Here is a 25,975-nt window from a genome sequence, read left to right as displayed (position 1 = left end):
AGGGAAAGTGCCCCTAAGGGAGAGCACCCCGTTCTCCCACCTAGGCAGGCTTTTTATTGGGTTCATTTGCATAAGAATTCAGGTAAAGCTCATTACTCGTTCCCAGGAAGTAAGGATCAAACAATAGATAACAAGGAACTCTGAGGGCCTATTTTGAGTCAGGGTCAGATAGCTAAAGAGCTGTAAAACTTTGAGGAACAAACTTACTTCTTCCTTGGACCCTTATTTATCATTTAATTGAGAGCATTCTAAACAAAGCAGGTTTCACAGGATTTTACATATTCTTTCTTAGGCCTGATCACCCAGGGAACCCACCCTTTCCAGCACAGGGCTGCACCACCCTCTGTCATCGTTTCAGGCTTAGGTGGAGCAAGGGAAGTAAGGCAGCCAAGAGATTAGGAGATTTTCTCGCAGACAATGAGGACTCAGGCTTTCTCAAAGCCAAGGGGTGAGGGTCCATCACCTTCTTTTGCTGAAGCCCCCAAAGTCCTTTCTTGAGGGCCTCCCATGTGATCATGCCTGTCTTAGATCCTTCCCCGCTTTGGGGAATCTTACCCGTCATTGGCTAACCGATCAAGCATTTCGGGCCAGTTATGAATGAAGTAGCAGAAGCAGCACTCCTTCCAGGGAGATAAGCCTGTCTCCTTGCTGGCTTACGGTTCCAAGGTTGTTCCCTCAGCCTTAGCCTTGGCGGGGGTTACAGCTTCTGATACCAGGCAGGGCAGTTGCCAACACTTTATGACTTTGTTACTCACGTCACTTCTGCCATAGTCTGTTCCTTAGAAGAGTCACTAAACCCAGCCTTACCTTCAAGGGAATTAGGCTCCATCTTTTGGAGAAAAGGAGTATTGATGAATTTATTTATTTTTTGTGGGGTATTTTTTTCCTTTAAAAAATTTGAGATACAATCAACATATAACACTGCATAAATTTAAGGTGTACAACATGTTGATTTGATATACTTGTATACTGCAATATGGTTTTCTTTTGGAGGGAAGGGGTGTTGATGAAAACTACCACAGGAGGGGTGGGGAGGCTCCCAATGGGGCCTTGTTCCCCTTCCTTAGGGCTGAACCACGAAGGGGGCTCTCTCGGGACTCTGGCCAGACTTTATAGTGAGAGTCCTGTGATGTCCGCTGAGAAGGGCCTGTGGCCCCCACGGTCTCTGTATTCTCCAGGTAGACCACCCTGTTGAGAGCCATTTGTTTGAAGATTCTGCTGAATGTTCTCTGCGAACCAGAGTTCATGTCCTTTCTCTTCAGAGGCTTCAGAGAAGGTCATTGCCCCGCAGTCTCAGGTCTCTGATGGGCTCAAGTGAAGCTGTAATTTTTCAGATCTCGTCTCTTTTGCCATTGCTGTAGTGAGGGTGGGAGTGAAGCTGCTCTCACATTTCTACATCGTAAGCAGAATCTGGAAGCATACTTCCGGTAGAAACTCACCAACCAACATACACTTGAAGCACTTCATGCGAATGATGTTTTTATTCCTGTTGAAGTTCACATGGAAGGTAGTGGAAGCCTCCTCATGTTGGCTCCTGAAAATTTTTGACATACCTCACAAGTACTTAGTAGGTAGCTTCTCTGCTTTCTGCTCTTACAACATGTCCCTAGACCTGCTTATATTTTTTTCTGTGCCAAAGCTAGAATCAGCCATTTCTCAAAGTTTCCTTGTTTAGTGAGTGGGAAACCATACCTAGAGACCAGCATCTAAACCTAGGGATGCTGTTTGCAAAGGGTTACTACTTCTTTCAAACACTTTTCAGGGAGCAAAGCTAAGTAATGGATATTCCATTAAAGACAAACTAGATCATTAGCTTATACTGAAACTTTAACCTCAAAATTGGGCCTAAGGGAATTTTACTTAACCTCATCTAGTTTCTGTGTTTTTTCTTTCTACCATGTCAAAACTCCTGGTTTCTGACGACACCAGCATAATTATTCACTTGTTTTTAGTAGATGCTGCCCAGACCTTCCCCTGAAAAACAAGGTGCCCATTCTCCTAACTGCTGTAAATGTTGCGTGCTGATGCCTCCAGGAATTGTCCTCAGCCAAAGGTTACTGCCATGACCAAGGTTAGGCTTTCTCCCTCGGTGCATCATGGGTTGCAGAGATGTCTCAGTTTGGGACATCTCCAAAGGGATATCGCAGCTTAGGAGCACCCCATGGAATCAACCAAGCCTTCTCTTGCAACTGCCTGGCAATTCAACTTCTCCGTCTGCCTGACCTGCTTCTTCCAGCTCCCTGCAGGTATTGTTTCCCTGGGAGCCCTCTCTAACAAGTGACCTGCATGCAAAGCCCACAGAAGAGTCTATTTATCCAAGAACCCGACCTCTGACAGCTTTATTCACACAATAGAGTCAGTCTTAAATTAACACTGCCAACACTATTACCAACAACATAATTACTGAAAACAATCTAAAAGTATTTGTTTATATATATTTTTTTCTATTTTGTGCGGTTCTATTTGTTTAGGGCATGTTTCTCTTAGGGATATACTGTCTAATTATTGTTTTAAAATCCCTTGACATAGTTCTTCTCTGTATGGCTATGCCAACAACTCCTTATGCAGGAAGTTCATTGGGTTCCTCTTGCTTTTTAGTTTTATAGAGTTTTCTTAAGTTTACACTTATTTTTTAATTACATAAAATATTTACGTGATCCCTAGGTCAACTATAGAAAATGATGTCCCTTTTCACAAGCCTCGCTGCCATCCTTGTTTTCCTCTCCCTTTCTCATGTCCGAGGGCTTTTTAAAGTTTTGGGATTATTCTTTCATTGCAGCATTTCTATTTTAATATAAACAAAATCTGTGTGTGTGTGAGGGGTACCCACCTACACTGCTTTCTTGAATGATTGACAGCATTGTATACACATTTGTTCTTCACTTGAAAATACATCTTGGCCATCACTCCACTCAAGGACACAGAAGACTTCCTGATTCTTTCTCGTAACTGCATATTAGTCCCTTGTGTGAATGTTATATCATTCATTCAGCCGGCTTTCCGTTTCTGGACACTTGGGTTGTTTCCAGTCTTTTGCTTTTACAGTTGGTGCTGTAATGAGACCGTGGGGTCAGAGGGCAAATGCATAAGCATTGTTTTTAGAAACTGACCACTTCTCTGGGGTTGCATCAGTGTGAATTCCCAGCAGTGGTACGCGTGAGCGCGTTTCCCCAGCCATGCCAAGAATATGCTGTCAATCTGCAATCTCGTAAATAAAACAGATGTGTTGTATTATAATTTGATTTTGTATTTTTCTTCTGTGAGGGAGATGGAGCATCTTTCCCCATGTGTAAGGGTCGTTCGCACGAGTGCACGTGTCTCAGCATGCTGTGTCCATGTACTAACTAGCCGGCGAGCTGGAGAGACAGGAGGAAATGGGGGCTGGCAGATCCTCTTTAAGAACATGACACACAAGTCATATCGCATTACTCTCACTTTCTACTGGGTATAAGAGAAAGTAGGAAATGAAATTTCCAGGTGGGTAACCAAGAGTCCCATTAAAACCTGGACTGGGGCTAAGTGTTCTATTACCAAGAGGCATAAAGGGTGAGTGGGCACTGGAGACAGCAGCTTCTGTCTCGTTTTAAGACAAACCCATATTTCTTCTTTGTCTGCATTTCCTAATATTTTCCCTCTTATTGGACTTCTTGCTGTTTCTCCAACAACCAAGCATCCTCTGAATGCAGCTACCAGCTCTTTTCTCTGGCCTGGAATATTCTTCCCCCTGAATCCGTGGCTCATCCTCTTCTGCTCAGACACTTCTGCTCAGAAGCGAGGCTCTCTTGAACACTGGTAATAATGAACACCCCCCTTTACTCTCCTTTGCTTTTCCTCTTAGAACTTACCATCGTCTGACATACTAAACACACTGTGTTTGCTTGTTTAGTTTCTCTCACACTTGCCATTCCCTAACTAACAATAAACACTTTATGATGCTTAAATGTACCATGCAGTGACCTAAGTGTTTGTGATTTCTATATATTTAAACGGAATTAATTCTCCCAACCACCCTGGGATTGACTATCACGATGCTAGCATTGTGTAACAAACCTTACTACAGTTACTTACTACAATAATCATTTACTCTTGCTCATGCGTCATGCTCATGTGGGTCGATTGAGGGTAGAATGATTGAGCTGCTCTTGCCTCTGAGTCACATGTTGGGTCCAGGTTGGTTCCTTGCACCAGCAAACTGGTGGGGGGATACTCTTCTCGTGACAGTGGAAGAGGTACCATGGGCCAAACCCACCTGGCAAGGGCATTTCCGGCCTCTGTTGGTGTCCAGTAGGCTAACATCCCATGGACCAAGGCAAGCCATAGGGTTAAGCACAACTTCAAGGGAACAAAAAAACATACTCTTATCATGAAGGTAGGGGAGAGGGAGTATTTATTGAAAAAAAAAAACAACTAATCTGCCATTCCTATTTCAGATAATGAAACCAAAACACCTAAAAGGTGAGCACACTCAGTACCCAGTAGAAGTGGAATGCAAACCCAATTGGTATAGTCCCAGTCTGGCCAGTATAAAGCTAGCTTATACCAGAAACACGAGAGCATGGTCTTCGTCAGCCTTTTTCTGGTGTGTTTCCAGCATTAAGAACAGAGCCAGGCACTTAGTTGGCATTCAGAAAGTATTTGTGGAGCAAGTAAATGAGCTCAGCACTGTACAATGCCCTCATTGGTTGATATTTGATAAGTGTTAGCTATTATTATTAAGAAAAATTATTTAAAATTTGGGAATAAGCCCTGGCTTATGTGGCTCAGGGATTGAGTGTAGCCTGTGGACCGAAAGATCACCAGTTTGATTCCCAGTTGGGGCATTTGCCTGGGTTGTGGGCCAGGTCACCAGTAGGGGGCATGAGAGAGGCAACTGGTTGCTGTTTCCCCCTCTCTAAAAATAAATAAATCTTTAAAACAATAAAATTTGAGAATAAGGTCGAAGAAAGGCAGAAAGTTGTGCCACATTTTTACGTTGTGAACCGGTCCACTACAGGGCGACTTCTTTATCTAGGGAAATGCACCTTTTTTTGACTTACTTTCTTCTATTAGTTTCATACTCAAACTCTGTGAATATTTTTAGGTTTGTTCACCACAGATGTAAATTATTACTGAAAGACAAATTATTCCAAAAAAGAACCCCCCTCCAAAAATTAAAAAAAAAAAAAAAAACCCTAGAAGATTATACTTATTGCCCTAGCGGACATTAAAAAGTATTTTCCAAACTAGCAGTCTTATTCCAGCAGACTTTCCTTACTGCCTACAAATATGTTTTTCTAGTTCTCGTTGGACCCAACTTCACCCTTTTGTGGGTTTCCTCAGTCGTGAGTCAAACAGGACTTTCACGTGTCTTCTTCATTCTCCATTTGGGGTTACATATGTAAGTTTTTGAAAAGTGTGCTTTACTGTTTGCACTAATATCCATTTTCTGCTGAATCTGAAAGTCGTTTTTCACTTTCAATCTGATACAATTCTTAGGTACAGAATTGCTGTTCCTCTGGGTAGAGAGGTGCAAAGCTGGAACGGCCGGGGCGGAGGAGAGAATGAGAAGCATTGTGGGGTGTTTGCAGTGACTGACTCCTGGACTTGCATACCAGCCACTGGGGCCCTGGGCATTATTGTAAAGGCTCTCCAGGAGCCTGTATTAATTCAAGATTCTGATCACGTAACTAGAAAAGCTAATACATGTCTACCTTCCCCCTCCTACCCCCCATTCTGGCCACCTTAGTAATTAGAATTTCCTTGATCTCAACAAATGCCATTAATAGGCGGTATTGAAATTCCATTGTAGTATCATCATGATTTATTAATCCGGAGCTTTTCTTCCTTTGCTTTTTACTCTTGGGTGGAATGATAATTCTACGTATTTCCCAAGCACTTCCTAGTCTACAAAGAGCGCTCTGCCACCAAGCGAGGGTGGGAGTCCGGCCTGGTGACACCCAGACCTTGGACCTCCTCAAGGAGGAAGGTTGGCTGCAGGGGGGGCTCTTTTCTGTAATATTCGCACAAATTTCAGCCAAGGCAGTAAGTCGGACCCCTCAGCTGGGGGTCTGACCCTCGGTTCCCCCTTCTTCTTGTTAGTTACACTCGGTGAGTTTGTTCCATTGTCCATACAAGTAAGACGACCAGTCGGAGCCCTGCCTCTCTGTGAATTACACCCAACGATGAAGGTGAGGGATTTGGCACGGAACCCCACCCGAGGCGGTCCTGCTCAAACCACCGCGGTTAATCGGTGCTGGGCTGTGCTGCCTCTTCACCGCTAGCCCTGCGGGGACGTCCAGGGGACCGAGGAGCCGGAGGGCAACGGAGGGGGCCCACCGAGAGGCTCAGAACGGCGGAGGGCTCTTCCCTCCGCCGCCGGTTTGGGGCCCAGAGCCTGAAGGCCGCTCCCCTCCGCGCTCGCTCCGCCCCCAGAGGGCCGGGGTGGGGACTCCGTCCCCGGGGAAACGGGACGCGCAGCTCATCCCGGGCCCGGGCCTCGGCCAGCCGGTTTCCCACTGTGCGCGGACGCTGGCTGCTAGGTAGCCTCAGGTGGGGAACTGCGGCCGCGCCCTCGGTGGTCGCGGGAGCTGGGAGCCTCTCGCAGTGCGTGTGCGCTGGGGTGTCCTCGGACGTCCCCGATGGCAGCCCGGGTGGTAGCTTGGGAGGCGCTGGGAGACCGGGAAGTCCCGACCCTTTGTCCAACCCCGGGCGCCGGCCTGGAGGCGGCGGGCGTGCTGGAGCTGGAGGAGGACGAAGAGCAGGAGGAGGACGAAGAGGAGGCGGAGGCCAGGAGAGCGCGGACTTTCGCGCAGGACGCGCGGGTGCGCTTCCTCGGTGGCCGCCTGGAGCAGATGCTGGGGCTCCAGGCGGAGAAATGGAGCCAGCATTTGGAGAACGAGGACAACCGGCAGGTGCTGGGGGAGTTTCTGGAGGGCCCCGGCCCCGCCTGCCTGGTGTTCAGCGTCACCTCCGAGGGGCGGCTCGCGGCCTCCCGGGAGGTAAGGAGCGACGGGCGAGCGGGGGCACCCGGCCGCGCCACCTCCCAGCATGAAGGGTACTTGGCCGGGGACAGGCCAGTCGCGCCTCCTTGGGTTCCGGGGCACACACACAGAGGCTTTAGAAAACTTTTTTGGAAGTCTTACCTGGAGCCCGCAGAATCCCTCACGCGCGCCCACTCTGCAGTTAGGCGGCGGTAGGTGGTTTTCTAGAAGGACAGCCCTCGAGCCTGCTCCACCCGGGTAAAGCTAGACAAACAGAGCCTCTCCCCGCTGCCCGGGCGGTAGGTACAAGGTGGGTGCTGTGCCAGGTAACTTACGTCTTGGGCGCTCTTGGGTCACTCTGAAGCCACACCCTTTAAGAAAAGGTGTTTGGCAGAACCCAGATAACTTGACAAGCCGCCTGTCTAACTGCCTGTCAACCCCGCTTCACCCCAGGGAAACATACACAGTCCTTAAAAATGAGCGCTGGCGGGGAGGGGGGGAGGGGCGGTAGTCTGTGCAAACGTGGAGTTTTTTACTGGCCATGGAAGGGGGCAATCCTTTCTCCCCTCCTTTCCTTCTTTCTTCTATCCCTTCCTTCCTCCACCCCCCACACCCCCGCCTTAAAATTTAGGCGCTCACTCACTTGAAGGTTAATGCATCACCCACAAGGACAGCACTGGCGTTTGGCATTTTCAAGCGTGGGAGGTTTGGAGCAAGATTTACGATCTTGAGGTGCTGCAGTGCCTCAGCGGAACCATCGTGAGATGTGGTCGTTGTACTAGTTCGGAAATAGGATCCCAGAGAGGGAGACTAATAGGAGTTTGCCTTTGGGTTGTGTGATTTTTGAAAATTTTTTGTTTTGCTACTTTCCTAGTTGTAACTAATTTAAAAAGTGTCAGTAGACAAGGAGGTAGAACGCTTCCCTCTGGCAGGTACCAGTTTGTTTCTCACGCGAGCAATCTAGCCACGAGTTACACTCTGCTTGTTAACAGAAACTACATCTGGACTTCAGCTAATCATCTTGTTCTTCTTTCAGATTCCAACAGACACAAAACATAAACTTGTTTATATTGCCAAGAAGGTTACTGGAAGCATTGGAGTAAATGATTTCTTTCAAACGGTTTTATTTGGAGAGTTACCTGCCTCATCTCTTGGACATGTAACTGCTTTCCTGGATGAGGTACTAGTCTTTAATACTTGAATATTAAATGTTAAATAATATTGGAATCTTTCCTTTACCTTAGTGACACTTGGAATTACTTGGGACAACTCTATTTTTTCAAAAAAGAGAGAGAATGTAGAAGCCAGTAATCTCCTGAGCCAGATGGATGGAGTGTGCTAGCATTTAGACTGTTCCTGAAATGAGCTGACACATGCTGATGCTATAGTCCACAGGTGGTGATTTGTGGGGCTGTTGTTTTCCTCTTTCTAAATCATAGCAGTAAATAAAGAGGAGTGTGAATTGAATAGGCTTTTGTACTCAGCTGGAGGTTTTAAAATTTACATTCAGAGTAGTGACAAACTGACACTTTGGAAAGGGCTTTGAAAATCAGTTTCGATTCTCGTTAGTTTCTAAATGTCACTTAGGACACATAATGGTTAAAAGTAATTGAGTGGGTCAAAAACTATGGTACATTTACATGATGGAATACTATGTACCAGAGAGAAAGAAGGAGCTCCTACCCCTTTCAACAGCATAGAAGGAACTGGAGAACATTATGCTGAGTGAAATAAGCCAGGGGGTGAGGGACAAATACCGTATGATCTCACCTTTAACTGGAACATAATCAACAAAAGAAAAAAGCAAACAAAATATAACCAGAGACATTGAAATTAAGAACAATCTAACAATAGCCAGAGGGGAGGAGGGAGGGAACAATGGGGGGAAGGGTTTTCAGGAACTATACTATAAAGGATACATGGACAAAACCAAGGGGGAGGGTGGAAGCAAGGGAGGGAGGTGGGTTTGGCTGGAGAGGAGGGAGTGGTGGGGGGGAAATGCAGACAATTGTAATTGAACAACAATAAAATATTTTTAAAAAACAACTTCAAAAACAAGAAATAGCATAAAATTTTTTTAAAAAGTAATGGAAACAAAGTGTTAGAAATGGTTGCCTTAAAAGTCCTCTTTTTTCTCCCCTTAAAGAAGAGAAATGCTCCCTAAACCAACATTACTGGCACTTTCACGTGCATCGGAGCCGCCTGGGATTTTGTTATAGGCAGGCGGATTCCGCAGGTCTGGGGCGGGGCTGGTGTTCTGCACGTCTCACCCGCTGGACCAGCTGTGAGGAACAGCATAGTAAATGGCCAGGCTCCGTGGAACCAGAGCGGTGGTTTCCAACCTTTGCAGAACATTAGAATCATCTGTGGGAACTTGATGTCATCCCCAGGCCCAGGTCACACCTCAAACTAGTGAAATCAGTGCCTGGCTCCCGCCGAGATCCCCAGGGCACTCTCTGTGCCCCAGACTTTGGGAGCTGCTGGGTTAGATGTCGGTAGGTCGCATCTCAATCAGTGCAGTCCTGCCAGAACTGAAGGTAGAAATGACTGCCAGCACATTTGTTACTAATGACCTGCCAATCTTTCATATCTCTTTGACTGCCTGAGTGAGACTCTTCGGCTGTCTTTTTGAAAGGAGGTATTTTCTTGCTATCTTGGGGCTCTCACCCGCAACTTTAGTATCCTACCTCAGTGTCTTTTCCCTCCTGTGGAATTTACTTGGTTTTACATGATTTCAAGAGACACTAAGAAGAGAGATTTTTGTCTTCAGTGGCTAAGACAGTTTGGGTATGTAGCAGGTGTTCAGGAAATTTTTCTTGCACTGAATCCGGTGAAAGGATTTCGCACGAAGTGAACAACTTTCGGTCATTCTAGTCCAGACAGCCAGCCTCGGCCTGGGAGGGCGAGGCTGCGCTGCTCGTTGGCATCTTGCTCTCTCATCTGAAGGAACAAAACTATTTCAGGCTCCTCTGATCTTTCTCCGAATTTATCTCGGTCTCAACACATGGCCCGCTGAAAGAGGGTTTAAATGAAAGTCTTGTTGGATCTTCAGAATCTCAGTGCCACTGCCCAGAGAGGCTGCATCAGGACCGGCAGGTGATTCTCATGCTTATTGCTAGAGGATGAAAGAACAGCCCCAAATCTCGGTGACCTGACCCCTTCTCACCTCTCTCTGCTCATCGCACTTGCTGACTCACGGCCTCCCTGCCCACCCTAATTGTGTCAGGCACACTGGGGCCCCAAGCGCCTTCCACGTCTCTGTCACCATCTTCCCTGGAATCCCCTCTGCCAACCCTATCCTTCAAGCCTATTTGCTCAAATACCTCTTGCAGTCACGTCTCCATCCAGAAGAGTGGGGGTCTGTGCTGGGCGGGGGTTAGGGTCAGGCAAGTAAGGGACCTACTTCAAGAGCAAAAAGTTCATGATAGGGCTGGGGGTGGTGGAATACAAGCAACTCAGTAATCAAGATAAATGTTACTTTAATGTGATATTTAAAATCAAAATTAATGCAGAAAGCTCAATACTTTAAATACAAATAGAACCACTCACAACGCCATGCCAAATCATAGTGGAGTTTGTGACAAAAAGAAAAGTCAGTAATACTGACTCTGTCTTTCTTGAAAACTGTTGATATTTTGTTCACTGTGAAATTTTTCCCATAACTTTCTCTTTAAAAAGTATTTTAAAATACTACTCATCTTGACTACTGAGCTTTTTGGTGCCCTCTTACATCGCGTTCCCTCACGCGCCTTACGCTGGTCTCAGCCCTGAATGTTTGTTTTGCTGACTGATGTGCCCCCAACACCCAAGACATTGCCTTGCACACAGTAGGAGCTCAGTAAACACGTGTTAAATGAATGTAGGTTAAATGAGGGCTCATTCATACCCTGTTCCAGTAAGAGACAGAACCCTGAAGCTTCCAGATATTCAGGGATAAAGCATTTGGTGTTTGATCTCTGCAATCTCCATTTGCATTTTTTTTGGACATTGTATGAAAAGATAGCTGGGGAATTTTATGCTAATAAGCTCCTGGTGGTTATTTGTGTATTTAGTTACTATTTATTGACTACCGACTCAGTACTATGACTGGCAATTAGTGATGCAGTCTCTGCCCTCAGAAAGTGTGCCGTCTAGCTAAGGAGGTAGGCAGCTCGGCTAACAGTGATGGGCCATGGTGGGCTTCCCACATCCTGAGGGTCAGCGGGGAAGGTGGGCGGTCTTGAACAGATGATCACAGGTCTCCGAGGGCAGTTTTAGTTTCCTCCTGTTATGGATCAGTTAACATCTGCTAATAATTTTTAGTGTTCCTTTTCACTGTCAAAAGCCTCCACAGTTGTGTGGTAAATTATTTGGTCCCCAGAGTGTTGAAAAGTAAGGAGGACAAGGAGGAGGCAGCTAGATGGAGGGCATGGAGGAAGGGCATGGAGACTGTGGGAGGCGGGGGGTGGGGAGAAACGTTGCAAAGGCACAGTGGTGAGAAAATGCAGGTTTGGTTTTTCAAAAAGGAGTGAAGTGATGTAACTGGATTGGGGAACCAGAGAGGGAGGTGGTGAGAAATGGGCTGGAGAGGCTGATTAGAAACCAAAGAGCCATGGTTGCCCTGAAAACCGCTGCCAAGCCCAAACCCACGTCTTCATCGGAAGGCAGTAGTGGTGGTGCACGTTCCATGAAGGACTTGATCAGACCAGGCTAACTGTGGAAGTTCTGGGGTCAGTTGGAATGTCAGTGGTCATCGACGACTTGCACTCCAAGCTAGTCAGCATCGGGCTTTCTGGGAGATTTGTACATTGATGAGAACCACATTAAGTGCGAGGATTGTGGATTGGCGACTCCATTGAGGAGTAAGGGAGAGACTGCTATGCAGGAGTGAAGGATTGGAAGTCCCCAGTTCTTAGATGGGATGGAGGAAGGAAGGGATGGACCAAGTATTTGAAGCAAAGATGGGGAACATCATATGTGACTTCATATTTGCTTCTTCTTTTCTCATTTAAATGATCTAATAGACCATCACTTAGGTTCAGTGTTAAATGGTTTTTGAGGTCTGACTCACATATACACCAACTGACAGTAACTCATGCTGATGCACTGGGGCCGCCCAACCTTTCTCTCCAGTCTGATCTCTCTTCTGAACTGTAAGCTCAGACACCTCCCTTCCTTCTGAACGTGGCGATTGACCTGTTGATATAATGGACATCTCAAACCTTACACGTCCAAAATTGAACTCCTACCTCAACATTATTTTTTAGTTATGTGTTATGGTGACTCAGATCTTAAAATAAACAACAGCTGTGAATGTCTTTTGATCCATAAAGGAAGCGTTATTTAGTTCCTTTCAAAAAAATTATTGATTTTAGAGAGAGAGAAAGGAAGAAGGTAGGGGGGAGAGAGAGAGAAAGAGAAAGAGAGGAAAAAAATCAATGTGAGAGAGAAACATCAATCAGTTGCCTCTCATCTGTGTCCTGACTGGGCATCAAACTCACAACCTTGGCAGATCGGGGCGATGCTCTGACCAATAGAGTGCCCGGCCACGGCATGATGTGGTTGCAGTCAAGTCTGGGCCCTGTCCTTGGACACCCTAATTTAAGTGGTCTGGGAGAGGCCCAGACTCCTGTATTCTAAAAATGTCTCCCAGGGAACAGTCTCGACTGATTTAAGAAGCGCTGGGAAAACAAACTGCCCAGATTGAGAAAGGATGAGAGAAGGCGAGAGAAGCACAGCAAAGACACCACAGCTCTCTTACCTGCAGTCGTATCTCTCTCTAGGAAATATGTCCAGAGTGGTTTGCTTTGTAGAAAAAGTTTGGGGGTTTCCTTATAAACCATAAAAACCAGACAGAAAAACCTTCCCAACTGAAACAAAAGAAGCCCCCGCACACGAGTGGAATTACTTTGTATGTAAGATTAATTAAAAAGCACCTTCCAGGTCTATTTGTGTTAAGTGATACTTATGGAGACACTCTAGCTGTGCAGAGCACGTGGCTCAGAACTTATTAAGAGTTTGATCTACAGCGTCTGACACGAATATTTAATTTTAAGAGAAGTTGGCCTCTGAACGGATTAAAAAGTACAGATTGGTAGTTACGAAAATAGTCACAGGGATGTAAAGTAGAGCACAGGGAATATAGTCAATAATAATGTAATAACTGTGTGTGGCGCCAGGTGGGCACTCGAGCGTCAGGGGCACCACTTGGTGAATTGTGTCATTGTCTAACCACTATGCTGTACAGCTGAAACTAATGCAAAATAATATTGAATGTCAACTGTAATTGGAAAATAAGAAGTTGGCTTTGTCACAGAATGGCAGCTAGAGTGAAAGTTTGAAACAGTACCCTGTAAATTAGAAATGTTGAATAACCAGAACTTTCCTCCCATCTGACTTTTGTAAAAAGCTGTTGCACGGAGGAGTTAAAAGAGAACGGTTTTCCTGTGGGTCAGAGCACGTTCCCCTGACAAGCGTTTCCGTCTGGGTTCCAAAGCTCCTCCTGGACCCACCGCCCTGCCTTTTTGTTTGCAGCCATTCGTTTGGGGCTGCTGGCTCCAATTCCAGGCTGGCAAGACCAGCCGTTTCCCAGAAGGACCCTCGATGATTTTCCATATCAGTGTTCAGTTTTCTGGAATGCCTGCCCTGCCTTTTCATCTTAAAGATTTCAACTAAGTAGTAGCTTTCCTGGCAAGTCTTCCCTAACACCTTTCTCTCCCAGAGCCCGGCTTTGTCCTGTGTTTGCCTGTTACATCCGGAACACGCCGCAGTTAGGGCAGTTCCTGCAGGGAGGGAGGGACCTAAGCCACTGAGCTCATCGAAGGCAGGGACTGAATTTCACTGATCTCCGTGTTCCTGGCTTGCTTGTAGTGGGTGCTAAGCAGGGAAAATGTAATAATGAAAGGATTTGGGAAGATTTGTTCAATGCCATTAGAAAACCAAAATGAATTTTCAATTTGTTTTTAATTAACTACCAGACTGTGGCCTGGGAGATGTGTAATGGACGTTGCAAACTTTAAAAGGATGGAAAAACTATATTCTAGGCATTATGGCTAATAGAAATGTTACAGTATAATTCTGGTAAACAGGGTACATTATATCAGAAAAAAGTTTTAAAAATGTTTCAAATTAGTAGACACTGGGAAAGAGTGGGAAAGCCAGAAGAGACTGACCTTATAAACTCAGCAAACTCTTATTAATGACTTATTATATGCTGGGCTCTGGGAATAAAAAATAATTTTTGAGGGTCTTTCCCATACCCGGTTTCATTGATGTACCCCATTTAATGAGAGGAGCCCTAAAAAGGTCCTATGATTAAAGAAATGTCTTTCCAACTATCAAAGTTTAATCCACGGGGACACTGCCCGAGGCTTGAGAAGATTAATTTACGTTTGCCTCCATGTGATTCGAAAACATTTTTTCCATTAACATATCTGCAACATGCTCAGTTTGCATTAAGAGGGCAGTTTACTTACTTGACATGATGTTGCCTATTTCCTGCAGCGTGTGAGTTATTGAGAACCTCCACGAGTATTTGATAAGTGGGCAATGAATGAATGCGCAGTAAATTATTTCCTCTTCGAAAGAATTTGTCTCATCGATTGAGTCTGAGTGGGTCACTGATTTTTGTCTTTGTAGATTTAATATCACAGGAGCATACTTGTGAAATTAAGTGGTTTGTTGCCAATTTCGTATGACAAGAAAATCTTTGAAGGGGCATATTGTATGTAAATTAATTTAACTGCTTTTTAAAATGTTTCTCTTTTTAGATTTTAGTGCCGATTCTTTCTAACAGGAACAACCATAGATCCTGGTCCTGTTTCATCTCACAAGACATGGAGCGTCATGTCGAGCTCATGAAACATACAATGCACATTTTTAGGGGTAAAATGTTGAGAAGAACTCTTCTACCAATTCCCACTATTGCAGGGAGAATTGACCTGGATCAGAAATCTCCAGAGACCAAGTACGTAATGACATGGTACAGACAGGAAATTAAAACGGCGAGCCAACATACCCATTTCATATCACACCTCCAGCATACTGTTAGCTAAATAGAGAATGATAACTACAATGTATTTTTAAAATATTGCTATGTCGAAGCACTGCATGTATTATTTCCTTCCACAGTATGCTTTTAAAGAGATCTCACCTGTGAGTGGAACCTAATCAACAAACAGGAGAGCAAAATAAAACCAGAGACATAGAAATAAACAGCAAACTGACATATGCCTGGGTTGCAGGCCATGACCCCCAGCGACCGCACATTGATGCTTCTCTCTCTCTCTCTCTCTCTCTCCCTCCCTCCCTTCCCTCTCTAGGAATAAATAAATAAAATCTTTTTTTTTTAAAAAGAGCAAACTGACCATGGCTAGAGGGGAGGGGGAGAGGGATAACGGGGGCAGGGGGCAGGGGTGAGAAGGGGAAGGGTTAAGACAGGGAAGGTGTGTAAAGGACCCTTGGACAAAGGCAATGTGGGGTGGGGGAGGAGGATTGAATGTGGGAGGTGGGGGGTGGGTAGGGCAGGGGAGAGTAATGGGGGGAAATGGGGACAACATAACTGAACAACAACAACAACAACAACAACAAAAACAAAAAGCAGCCTACAGAAAGCAAGCAGTAATGATTGCCTTGATGTCAAAGAACATTCTTTTATTCAGTGAAATGGTTTTGTGGATATAATTCTTTAACGATGTGTTTAATGTTAGAGATATGCCGACGACAATAACAATGTCACAACTCAAACTGAGGTCATAAAAATAATGAATCTGATTTTGAAGTATTTATATTTAGAAAACTGGTTTATGGATACATAAGATACCTATGAAAAGCCAAGTCTTATCTTTATGTGGATGAAATGATTTGATTTTGAATTACTTTATCAGTCCTTTCAATGCCCGTAGGCTAGAGCCCAGTGAAAGGACAGTGCTCCATGCAATTGAGTCTGTGGTTATTAAATGGTCACATCAAATCCAAGAAATTATAGAGAAAGATTCGGTGCAGCCTCTGCTGACTGGTCTTCACTCGAATCCTCAAACTGAACTGGATTTCTGGACGAGGAGGAGAGAGAACCTATCGTGCATTTATGATCAAGTAAGTAGATAGCCCTAGAAGTTGCTTGTAATCTGACTTAGAAAAGTCATTTGTAGAATTTGGTCTGTAGAGCAGTGATTTCCTGTAATTCTGAAAATTTAACATACTGTCTTTCAAAGTATGTTATCAAGTAATTTGTTCTCTTATTCCATTAAAAATTGCCACTGTTTAAATTAATGGGGGTTAAAATTAGTTTTTCTCTTGGAGAATATTTTGACAGCATTTGAGATCATTGGAAACACTTTGTGGCACGGAAAAAGAGATTTCCCAGGGAAACATAGAAGAGTGTAAGATTTAATTAATCTAGTCAATTTAATTGATTTAGGAAGGAATACAGTCTTGCTTAGTAGAGAAAGGTAGCTTTGGGAGAGTTAACTTCGCTTCCTCTGCTGGGCGCTTGCCTTGTAAGTTACCCAATTTCATGTTCTGAAAACGAAGACATTTATTCATATGTTTATATGTCTCTCAGAGGTTTCCTGAAACACAGCAAGAAATTTTATGTGGAAATTTTAATATTTTACCTATATGCTCATGTGTAAATTGACAGATTATTTTTGAAAATTCAAATCAAGACAGCTAAGAGAAAATGTTACTTTAAAAATTACTTTTGGGCCCTGGCTGGTGTGGTTCAGTGGATTGAGCGCAGGCCTGCAAAACCAAAACGTTGCCCATTCCATTTCCGGTCGGGGCACATGCCTGGGTTTTGGGCCAGGTCCCCATTTGAGGGGGTGCGGGAGGCAATTGACTGATGTTTCTCTCACACAATGATGTTTCTCTCCCTCTCTCTAAATGTAGGTAAATAAAATTTTAAAAAATTACTTCTGACTTGAAACCAAATAGGTCTTCGAGGGTTAAATACTGTGTGCATTACGCATGCAGTGGAATGTGATTAACGTGCTATATTACAGAATGCGTTTATTTAGTAATTCATCTAGCTGACATTTGAACATTTGATAAATTCTTGGGTTTTTTTTCCAATTTAGCTTCAGGCTCCTACTGTCCTCAAAATGGTTAAGATCTTGAAAACGAAACGAAGCAGCTATTTCCCCACTTGGAAGGACATTTTCGCGGCTGTGAAGAAGGGTAAGACTCTTGTTCCTTGGCCATTGGTTGCCCCACGTGACCTGGCCCCGGCCTGCCTGCCCAGCCCCCCCATACCATTAGCCTGTTCATGGAGGGATTGCACTTGGCTCTTCTAATGATAATTTGTCTTAATCATCTGTGCTTTATCCTCCACTTACACTAAATTTTAGGGTCTATAGTAGGGACCTACCAAAGTGGCAGCAGATGGAAGTTTTAATGAGAATGTGTGTGTGTGAAGGGAAGAGGCCTTCGGTGTTCAGCCAAAGGATAAATGAGAGCCCCGCACAGCGATGTTCTAGCCAACAGTCGGGCTGAAATCAGAGCAGTCATTCACTGGGGGGGCGGGGGGGGGTCCTCTGAATGCGTTTCACGTGGACCACTCATTTAGCTGAGAAGAACTCAAAGTCGTCATCGAGGTTTTGGTGAAGACTGAACGCACAGAGAGGAGGGTTGGTTTGGTTGGTGAATTTTGAACAGGCAATGCATGCGTGTTGCTAAAAGCCAGGAATTATAAAAAGGGGTCCAGTGAAAAGCCTCGTTATCCTCTCTCCACCCAGCCTCACCCCCACTGAGAGGTAGCAACCCTCCCCAGTTTCTGGATTTCTGTTCATTTCCCATAGGCATGTGTGAGCAAATAGGGATAGACATCATACTGAGGTTTTAAATGATAAAATTCTAAGATAGCATAGACAAATAGCTTTTACTGGTTGTCTTGAACATTAGGTCACTTTTATTTTTTCTTATGTAATATGTGGAGGGTTAAAAGAAATACTTAAAAGCTACTTTGAAAATGTTTTGAGCCCCGGCTGGTGTGGCTCAGTGGGTTCAGCACTGGCCTGCGAACCCAAAGGTCATCGATATGATTCCCAATCAGGGCACATGCCTGGGGTGTGGGTCAGGTTCCTGGTTGGGGGTGTGTGAGAGGCAACCAGTCAATGTTTCTCTCGAACATTGGTGTTTCATGCCCTCTCGTTCTCCCTCATTTTCCCTCTCTCTCAAAAATAAATAAAATCTTTTTTTAAAAGGTTCTATTTATTTATTTTTGAGAGAGAGGGGAAGGGAGGGAGAGAGAGGAGAGAAACATCAATGCGTAGTTGCCTCTCAGGCGCCCCCTACTGGGGACCTGGCCTTTGTGCCCTGACTGGGAGTCAAACTTGCAGGCCTGGGAGCCAAACACTCAATCCACTGAGCCAAAGCAGCCAGGGCCAAAAATAAATAAAATATTTTTAAAAAGGAAAATGTTTTGATATATCTTTAGGGTTTTTTTCTGTGAATTCTACTTGAAAAGAGGCAGTAGGTGAGGCAGGATATTTGGGCTTGTGGGGGTCTGCCGGATCTGGATTCCTGTCCCAGGTCCACTCAGCGTATCTTAAATTTGCCGAGCCTCTGGTTTTCATTGGCCAAACTGGCATGTTAACACCTTTCTTGCAGGCTTGTTCTGAGGATTAGAGCAATATTTCTCATCCTCGTCACCAGTGACAATTTGGGCAGGATAATCCTTTGTGTGGGGCCTGTCCTGCATAGTATCCCTGGCCCCTGCCTACTTTTCCATCCCAGTCATAACAACCAAGAATGTCTTGAGACGTTGGCACATGACCTGTGGGGGCAAAACCTCCACTGGCTGAGAACCGCTGCGTTGCAGGTGTAATACACAGGGCACAGAGCACTAGACATACAATACGCCCATAATAAATAGAAGCTGCTGGTGGTTTGTTTCCTGTATTAGCATAACACGAACATTTGGTGAAGCTTCTACAGGAACGTGTCTCAGGTGTGCTCAGAACCTCACGAGCAGGTGGCCTGGAGATCCAGAGGAAAACACTTCCAGTAGCACAAGTGGCCCGAAGCCGTTGTCAGTTAGAGGGAGAGGCCCCTCTCCAAGACTCACACAGGGTCTTGTGAAATCACCAGATGTGCTTATCACCTTTAAGGGCCCTTACCTATTAGATGCAATTATTTAAATTTAAAGTTAACATTGATGAAAGCACTCCAGTTTCAAAACAGGAGTGCAGCTGGGGAGAACAATAGTTCCGGGATCCTCTCTGTGTTCACACGTCTTTATTTTAGGGGGACAAACTAATTGGTCCCACTTCAGGAAAAGTGACGTTGGTGGGTGTGTGCCTGCCTTGGACAGCCTCCCAAAGATTCAGCGGGTGTTTTGTTGTTGTTTGTTTTTTCCTGACGGTCTTTTGGGATAACACCTGAAGATAAGAGTTTACCTCATTTCCTACCTTCATAAACGAAGTTTGTTTTCGGTTAATCAGAGGTACTTGTAGCCTCGGGAGCAAAATGGAGTCTGATGGATATCCATCTAGGGTACACTTAAGAATCAAATTTAATTCAGAAATTTTGGATTAGCCCTGACCGATGTGGCTCAGTTCGGTGTCATCACCCAAAGTGAAAGGTCACTGGTTTGATTCTGGGTCAGGGCACATGCCTGGGTTGCAGGCTTGGTCCCTGATTGGGTCGTGTACGAAGGCAATCAATTGGTATTTCTCTTACATTGATGTTTCTCTCCTTCTTTTTCTCCCTCCATTCCCCGCCCTCTAAAAATAAATAAAACAGTATATAAAAAAAAAGATATCTAATTTGCATTAGGTTAAACAATAATTGATAATAGTTAACTATTTAAATTTTTCCTTGCATATATATAGCATTTTAAAAAGTATTCCTTACTCTTACTGTGCTTAATTTTTCAATTGTGGTAAAATTCACAAAACACAAATAACCATTTTAAAGTGTATGGTTGAGGGGCCTTTGATATATGTACACTGTTGTACAACCATCATCTTTATTTAGTTCCAAAATATCTTCATCACCCATGCTTGACAGTTTATAAAAGTTATTTTATAAAAATACATATCTATATTATTATAGTAGAAAGTTTTCCAGTCGTTGCCTGAATTATGCTCATGGGACACTGGAATGAGACAATAAATGATTAACTTGTACTGAAGTCCAAACACCTAGGAGGAATTAACATTCCAGTGATGAAGCTTGTAATCCAAACCGTCAAGTGACAAACTCCCAGAGGTGTTTTATTCCCGCAGTTTCCACGGGGTTGGGTAAATTTCTTTAGACTCGACAGTGTTTTCCTGTTGAGTCTGGAGTCCCAGTTCCTCGTGCTGTGTGAGTACCCACACCAGGGCTCTCCCAAATGGGGTTCACTGATGGACGGTGGATGGAAGCCTTCAGAACTGTCATGTGTCACTTGTGGGATAAATGAAGCAAAAAGAAAGAACAACATTTACGTAGAGCCATGTTGTTTGACATTGTTCTCTTGAACCTGTGAATTTGGGAAAGAGAGATGGTCTCACAGCAACAGCGGGTTGTGCTTTGTTTCCTTTCAGCTCTCCTCGAAGCCCAGGACGTGGAACTCCACCTGCGACCACTGAGGAGGCACATTCAGTGCCTGCAGGAGACACAATTCCCGCAGGCCCGTGGACTGATCGCCCCGTTGTTTCACACCATCTGTCTGATCTGGAGCCACTCCAAGTTTTATAACACCCCCGCTCGGGTTATAGTTCTGTTGCAAGCGTTCTGTAATCTCTTCATCGATCAGGTATGTAGCATTAAAAACAGGAGTGATCAGAATGATTGCCTTGTGGTAGGTTTTATTAGGTCGGTGAAGAATGCATTAGCCCCGTCTACAGTCAGGACACCGTTTTTCTCTTCTTTTCAGACAGGACTTTTACAGTAACAAGGGCCAGGTGACTTTTTACCCTAAATAGCAGAGGAGCTCTGGACATAAGTCACATATATACAAAGGACCGGTTGTTACTGAATTTTATTTGTTTGATCTCCTACCTTTCTTCAAAGAGATTTAAGATTACTTCTAATAAAAGGCAGCTATGTATAGCACTTTGTAGTTTTCCCTTAGGTTTCCACAGGAACACTGGCTGATGGAAGACTTTTGGCAAGTCAAGTGAGTTAAGAGAATCTGGCTGGAAAAAAAGTTACCCTCAAAAAACAGTAGCAGAATCACATGAAAAGAATGTTGGTTAATTGTCGATCTTTAAAAATCTCTGGTTTATATTTATTTCCCTAGTCTTCAGTCAACTCACAAAATGTTGAAGAAAATTGGATTGCTTCTGCATCCTCCTGTGTAAATGTTCGTTTTTCTTGTATCCGTAATATCAGAATATTGTATAATGTGGGAGCTGAAAGACACTTGGAGGGCATATAATATGATGGTTCTTAATGGGCGGGGGGGGCGTGTATCTTAGTCTGCTTAAGCTACCATTACAAAATACCATGGACTGGAGGGCTTCCCCTTCAGAAATCGTTTACTCCCAGTTCTGGAGGTGCCAGCATGGCTGGATTCTGGTGAGGGCTCTTTTCCTGGCATGCAGATGGCTGCCTTCCCTCTGTGTCCTCACACAGTGGAGAAGGACCTTTCTCTTTTTCTTCTTGTAAAGCTACACTCCTGTCATATTAGGGTCCTACCCATCATTTCATTACCTTAATTACCCCCTAAAGACCTTGTCTCCAGGTAGTCACACTGGTGGTTAGGGCTCCAACATACAGATTTTGGGGGACATGGTTTAGTCCATACCAGGGTTTTTTTGTCTGAACCCTGAATCCACTAAGGAATTTCTTGCCAAACAAATGCCAGAGAATTAGGATCTGTGTATATGGTTTAGCTTTTGAATTGTTAACAAGGCTTTTCACCAGAATCGGATCTCCTCCAGTTGCACCTGACAAACTCAAGTAAAGCAGACAAACAAAAACAGCGTGTAAGTTTATGTGATACTGGCAAGTCTGAGAATGCAGTAACATCAGGAATCGCTTGTTCCGGGAGATGACATGATAATTTCCAAGCCTCCTGCCGTACTCGGTTTTGCGGGCTTGCGTTGGCCTTGATTCTCAGACTCCCACCACATGTTCTGAAAGGTAGCTCCACACGTATATCCTGGCGGTAGAGGAACTTGGACGGAAGGAGGCTGTCCTTTTGTTCTAGCTCAGCGTATTTTATTTCATTTTGAAACAACCACTGTGGCCTGGGAGGGAGGATGCTGTGGACAGGCCTGGGTCGCCTGCTGGAGGAGAGTGGGTAACTGTGATAGCTCTGAAGCACCGATCTGGTCTCCTGCTTCCCAGTGCTTTTCACTTCATGGCTCATTTAGGAAATTAAATGTTTTTGTTGGGCAGTGGGGTGGAGAGATACACGGAAAGTGCGTTGGACTCAGACCAACAGGGATTCAAGTCTGATCCAACCACTTCAGGGAAGTTCAGTGACTTTCCTGAGCCTCAGTTTCCACATCAAAAGTGCAGATAATGCCTAGTCCATGGCTATGGTGAGGGTCGAATGAGATAACTGCAGTGAAATGCCAATGTGGCATTTTTAAAAAGATTTTATTTATTTAATTTTAGAGAGGGAAGGGAGGGAGAAAGAGAGAGAGAGAAACATCAACGTGTGGTAGCTGTGGGCTGTGGCCTGCAGCCCAGGCATTTGCCCTGACTGGGAATCGAACCTGCAATACTTGGTTTACAGCCCGTGCTCAATCCACTGAGCTACGCCAGTCAGGCCCCAGTGTGGCATTTCACAGAGGCTCATGAAAGTTCCAAACTATTCACTTGCAGCTAATTGAAGCTGTTGATAGGAGATAGCAGGTCAGTCCCTTGTTCCATTTTATCTCCTCCAGCTTTATTCTGTTTCTGTTTCTCTGTTCTGCAAACTCAGTTTTTGCCCTGTTGTTAGGCACGGTCTCTGTTGCAGGATCAGTGACTATAACCACCACTTTCCCCGAGCCCCGAGTCCTCATCTCATTTTGAGAATAAGCCCCGTTACTGTATGAACCCCAGAAATGGTTGCTCGTTGCTGTTGCTGGCTTGTAAGAAGTCCTAGTTACCTATAAGCCTGTAAACCTATGATCCCTGGCCCCAGTCTCTCTGTGTCAGTTTCCCAACGAAATAACGTGGCTTGGCCTGTTCCTTAGTTACCATTCCTGACTTTTGTCCACAGTTCCTGTTGACCTATTTTTTTTTTTTTTTTTTTGATTCTTCAAGTGGACCTTGTAGCAAATCTGCCCCAACATGTTAGGAATGAAAAATCAGCAATGAGCCAACTTTCATACCTGGGTTCCCTGGAGAGCTAAACCCCCTTGACCACTCACAAGTTGTTTACTGTCTGATTCTATGTTTATTTTTTATATTTAACAAATGTTGTATAATGCCTGTTATTTGCCGGGGACTCCTTTAAACTCTTTCCAGAAATTCACAAATTCAATCCTCACAGCAACACTGACAAAGGTGCTATTAGTGAAGCTATTTTACATTTAAAAAAAAATCCGCAAAACCCCTGATGTCCAGAGCAGATAAATAGGTTCCTCACAGTCACGCAATAAGTGACGGAGCTCTTACTCGTTATGCTTTGATCTATATTTTAAAGTTAAGTTTTTGTTTTTAATTACAGTATACATGTGGTGTACTAATAGAGGTAAAATATTCTAATTGCATAAAATTTATAACAAAGGAAATAGTCCTGCTGTTTCACTACCTTAAAATCCAGCATTTTCTACTTTCCTTTTCCCCATAGCATGCATATATATATATATATATATATATTTACTAGCTTCTTGAAAAATCATTTTGTTACTCTTGAATATTTAGGTTGCTTCTAGCCTCTTCTATTTATACACAACATACAGAAAACAACTTGATACAAAAATCCTTTTCCTTAACTTGGATAGTTAGCTAATATGAATTCCTAATGTTGATCAAAGTGTACAATCTTTTTATGGCTCTTGAACAATGTTTAATATTTATAAATTCTTTTCTAAAAGATTATGTCAATTCGACTGCTATTATCAATGTATAAAAGTTTTACTATAACTCATCAGTTTTGAACATTTTTGAGAGCTTTGGGTTGATTTATTGGGTACATTGTGGTACCATGTTGTTTCTTAATTTGTACCTTGCACAATTTGTGTAATCACAGATTTTGTGTGTTTTTTATAATTTTCTTTCCTTATGTAGCTTTCATGTACTTTGCTTCCATGAATCTGTGGGCCTCAAAGTGTTTATGAAACATTTGGATCCTTGTTGTGTTATGTATCAGAGGTCATAAGCTGATTGTCAGCTGCATTTGACCTATATATAGATCAATGCAGTGCTTTTTATTTTGCGTATTATTTTACAATTAAAATCATTGCAGGTAGTTAAATCGAGGAATTTTCATTTAAAATCCCAGCATTCTAGCTTCCACTGAAAAGTCAGAGCTCTCCCTGCACTGGCTCTGCCCTCCCCGTTCACACAGTCAGTTGCTGGAGCTCCAGGTGCCCTTCTGCATGGGTTGCATGCTGTCCAGGTGGCCATGGTCCCCACCGTTTGCTGCTGGTACTGTTTTGCTTCACTGCTTTTCATTGCCTGTCTGATCCTCCCAGACATTCCAGTCATAGTCAGAAGCTGCTAACTTTAGAAGCAAATGTGTTTCTTTTCACGTGTTTCTTACAGTGATCGTTAACACAGTCATTTAGATGAGACTCAAAAGACATGACCTGCCCACCTCAGATGATAACGCACTGGAGTTTTGATAATGGGTTCTTTTTTGAAAATTTCTGTGGTAACGCAGCTCTGCTGTGTGTCACTGCCACTCTAGGCTCCCCACCCATCTGTTAGGTGGCTCAGTATCACGGTCGTGGATTTTGTCATTCACAAGATCTTGAGTGAGGAAGCGTCTAAGAGGTCAAACCTGGATAAGAGGTGTCAGGATTGAGCCAAAGTAAGAATCCATAAAAGCACATAAAAAGAAAAGAAACCGGGAGACAGGCATCTAATGGATAATATTATTCATAAATTGCTTAATGGCTAATTGATTAATTGGCTTATTGATAAATGAATTGGTTGGCAGAATTTTAGTGTACAAAGCCTGCAAAGTGGGACCAGTTCGTCCCGAATCCAGCAGCTTTGGTTGGTTTGTGCTACCACCATTGAATAAGAGAACAGAAAGCTGGTGTGCTTGGGTTTGTTCCAGGGAGCTACTGGAGGAAGCAGAAAATAATTCAGAGCTTAAGAGCTAAGAGGGATCTTGATACTGACTTAATTACCCTTTCTTTTTTGCAACTAAGGCAACTGAGGTCCTGTGAGACAGCTTAGCTAATGTTACAAGCCCGGTGGTGGTCCCTAATTGGATCATACCCAGGTCTCCCGCCCTTGCTGTTGCTTTTTTACTCGGTCACCTACCCTAGTACCTGGTGAAAGGGTTTCGAATGGGTTTTATGATGCAGGATATGTAGTACAATGCCCCTGCCTTCCGAGGTCTTATTCAGCAGTGGGCTGTATGGGCAGGAAGTTAATTGCTGTGATCGTCTCATTTATGTGAGGGTTGGCTAAGAAGCACAGAAAAGAACGTAAGGATGTCTTGCTCGAGGGAAGTTACTTCAGATGTAGGGAACTAGGTCCCAAGGGACGGCCGAAACAGAGACAGCACTGGAGTGATGTCCATAGACCCTTTTTCTCTTCCTAAAAGGACATATTCATTATGAAGAATACATGTAGATTAAGGCATTGGCATCCCTCGCTCCTACCAAAGTGTGAACTGTCTTACACTCACATTGCTGAGGGGTAACCGCTAGCTTTCCTCTCTGGGCTGTGTGAAATGCTGGCAGCCTTGGTAGCAGTTAATTTTCCACCCAGCCTGGGTGAGAAAGAAGAGCAAGCATAGATTAGCCATCTACAGCTACAACTTGAAGGATTCTTATCAGTAGGGATTTTAAACATTAAATGAATGATTTTCTTATTATTATACAAATTCATTGGTACAGAGTTCATATTGCTCATAAAACTGCTATTAATCGGAGGAGGATAATGTCTACCATTAGAAAAAAAATCTTTTCATCTGATACAGTGAACTCAATGGC

At 44.0% G+C, this 25,975-nt stretch overlaps 1 protein-coding gene across 2 annotated transcripts in view; it reads left to right on the top strand.

Moving 5' to 3' along the window:
• The first annotated feature begins 5,228 nt into the window (after positions 1-5,228).
• The window catches only part of DNAH11 (dynein axonemal heavy chain 11), a 256,071-nt gene continuing 235,324 nt past the window's right edge, over positions 5,229-25,975 (top strand). For both annotated transcript variants that reach the window (XM_036010519.1, XM_036010518.1), the window contains exons 1-6: positions 5,229-6,977; positions 7,996-8,139; positions 14,708-14,904; positions 15,842-16,031; positions 17,015-17,114; positions 20,465-20,676. In XM_036010519.1, the coding sequence (XP_035866412.1) occupies positions 6,618-6,977; positions 7,996-8,139; positions 14,708-14,904; positions 15,842-16,031; positions 17,015-17,114; positions 20,465-20,676 (1,203 nt within the window). In that variant the 5' untranslated portion in view covers positions 5,229-6,617. The remainder of the gene's footprint in view (positions 6,978-7,995; positions 8,140-14,707; positions 14,905-15,841; positions 16,032-17,014; positions 17,115-20,464; positions 20,677-25,975) is intronic.

The sequence above is a fragment of the Phyllostomus discolor genome, chromosome 10 (assembly GCF_004126475.2).
Source record: "Phyllostomus discolor isolate MPI-MPIP mPhyDis1 chromosome 10, mPhyDis1.pri.v3, whole genome shotgun sequence".
In the NCBI taxonomy this organism is placed as follows: domain Eukaryota; kingdom Metazoa; phylum Chordata; class Mammalia; order Chiroptera; family Phyllostomidae; genus Phyllostomus; species Phyllostomus discolor.
Note: the sequence above shows the minus strand (reverse complement) of the source record. Positions and strands in the feature narration are given on the sequence as shown.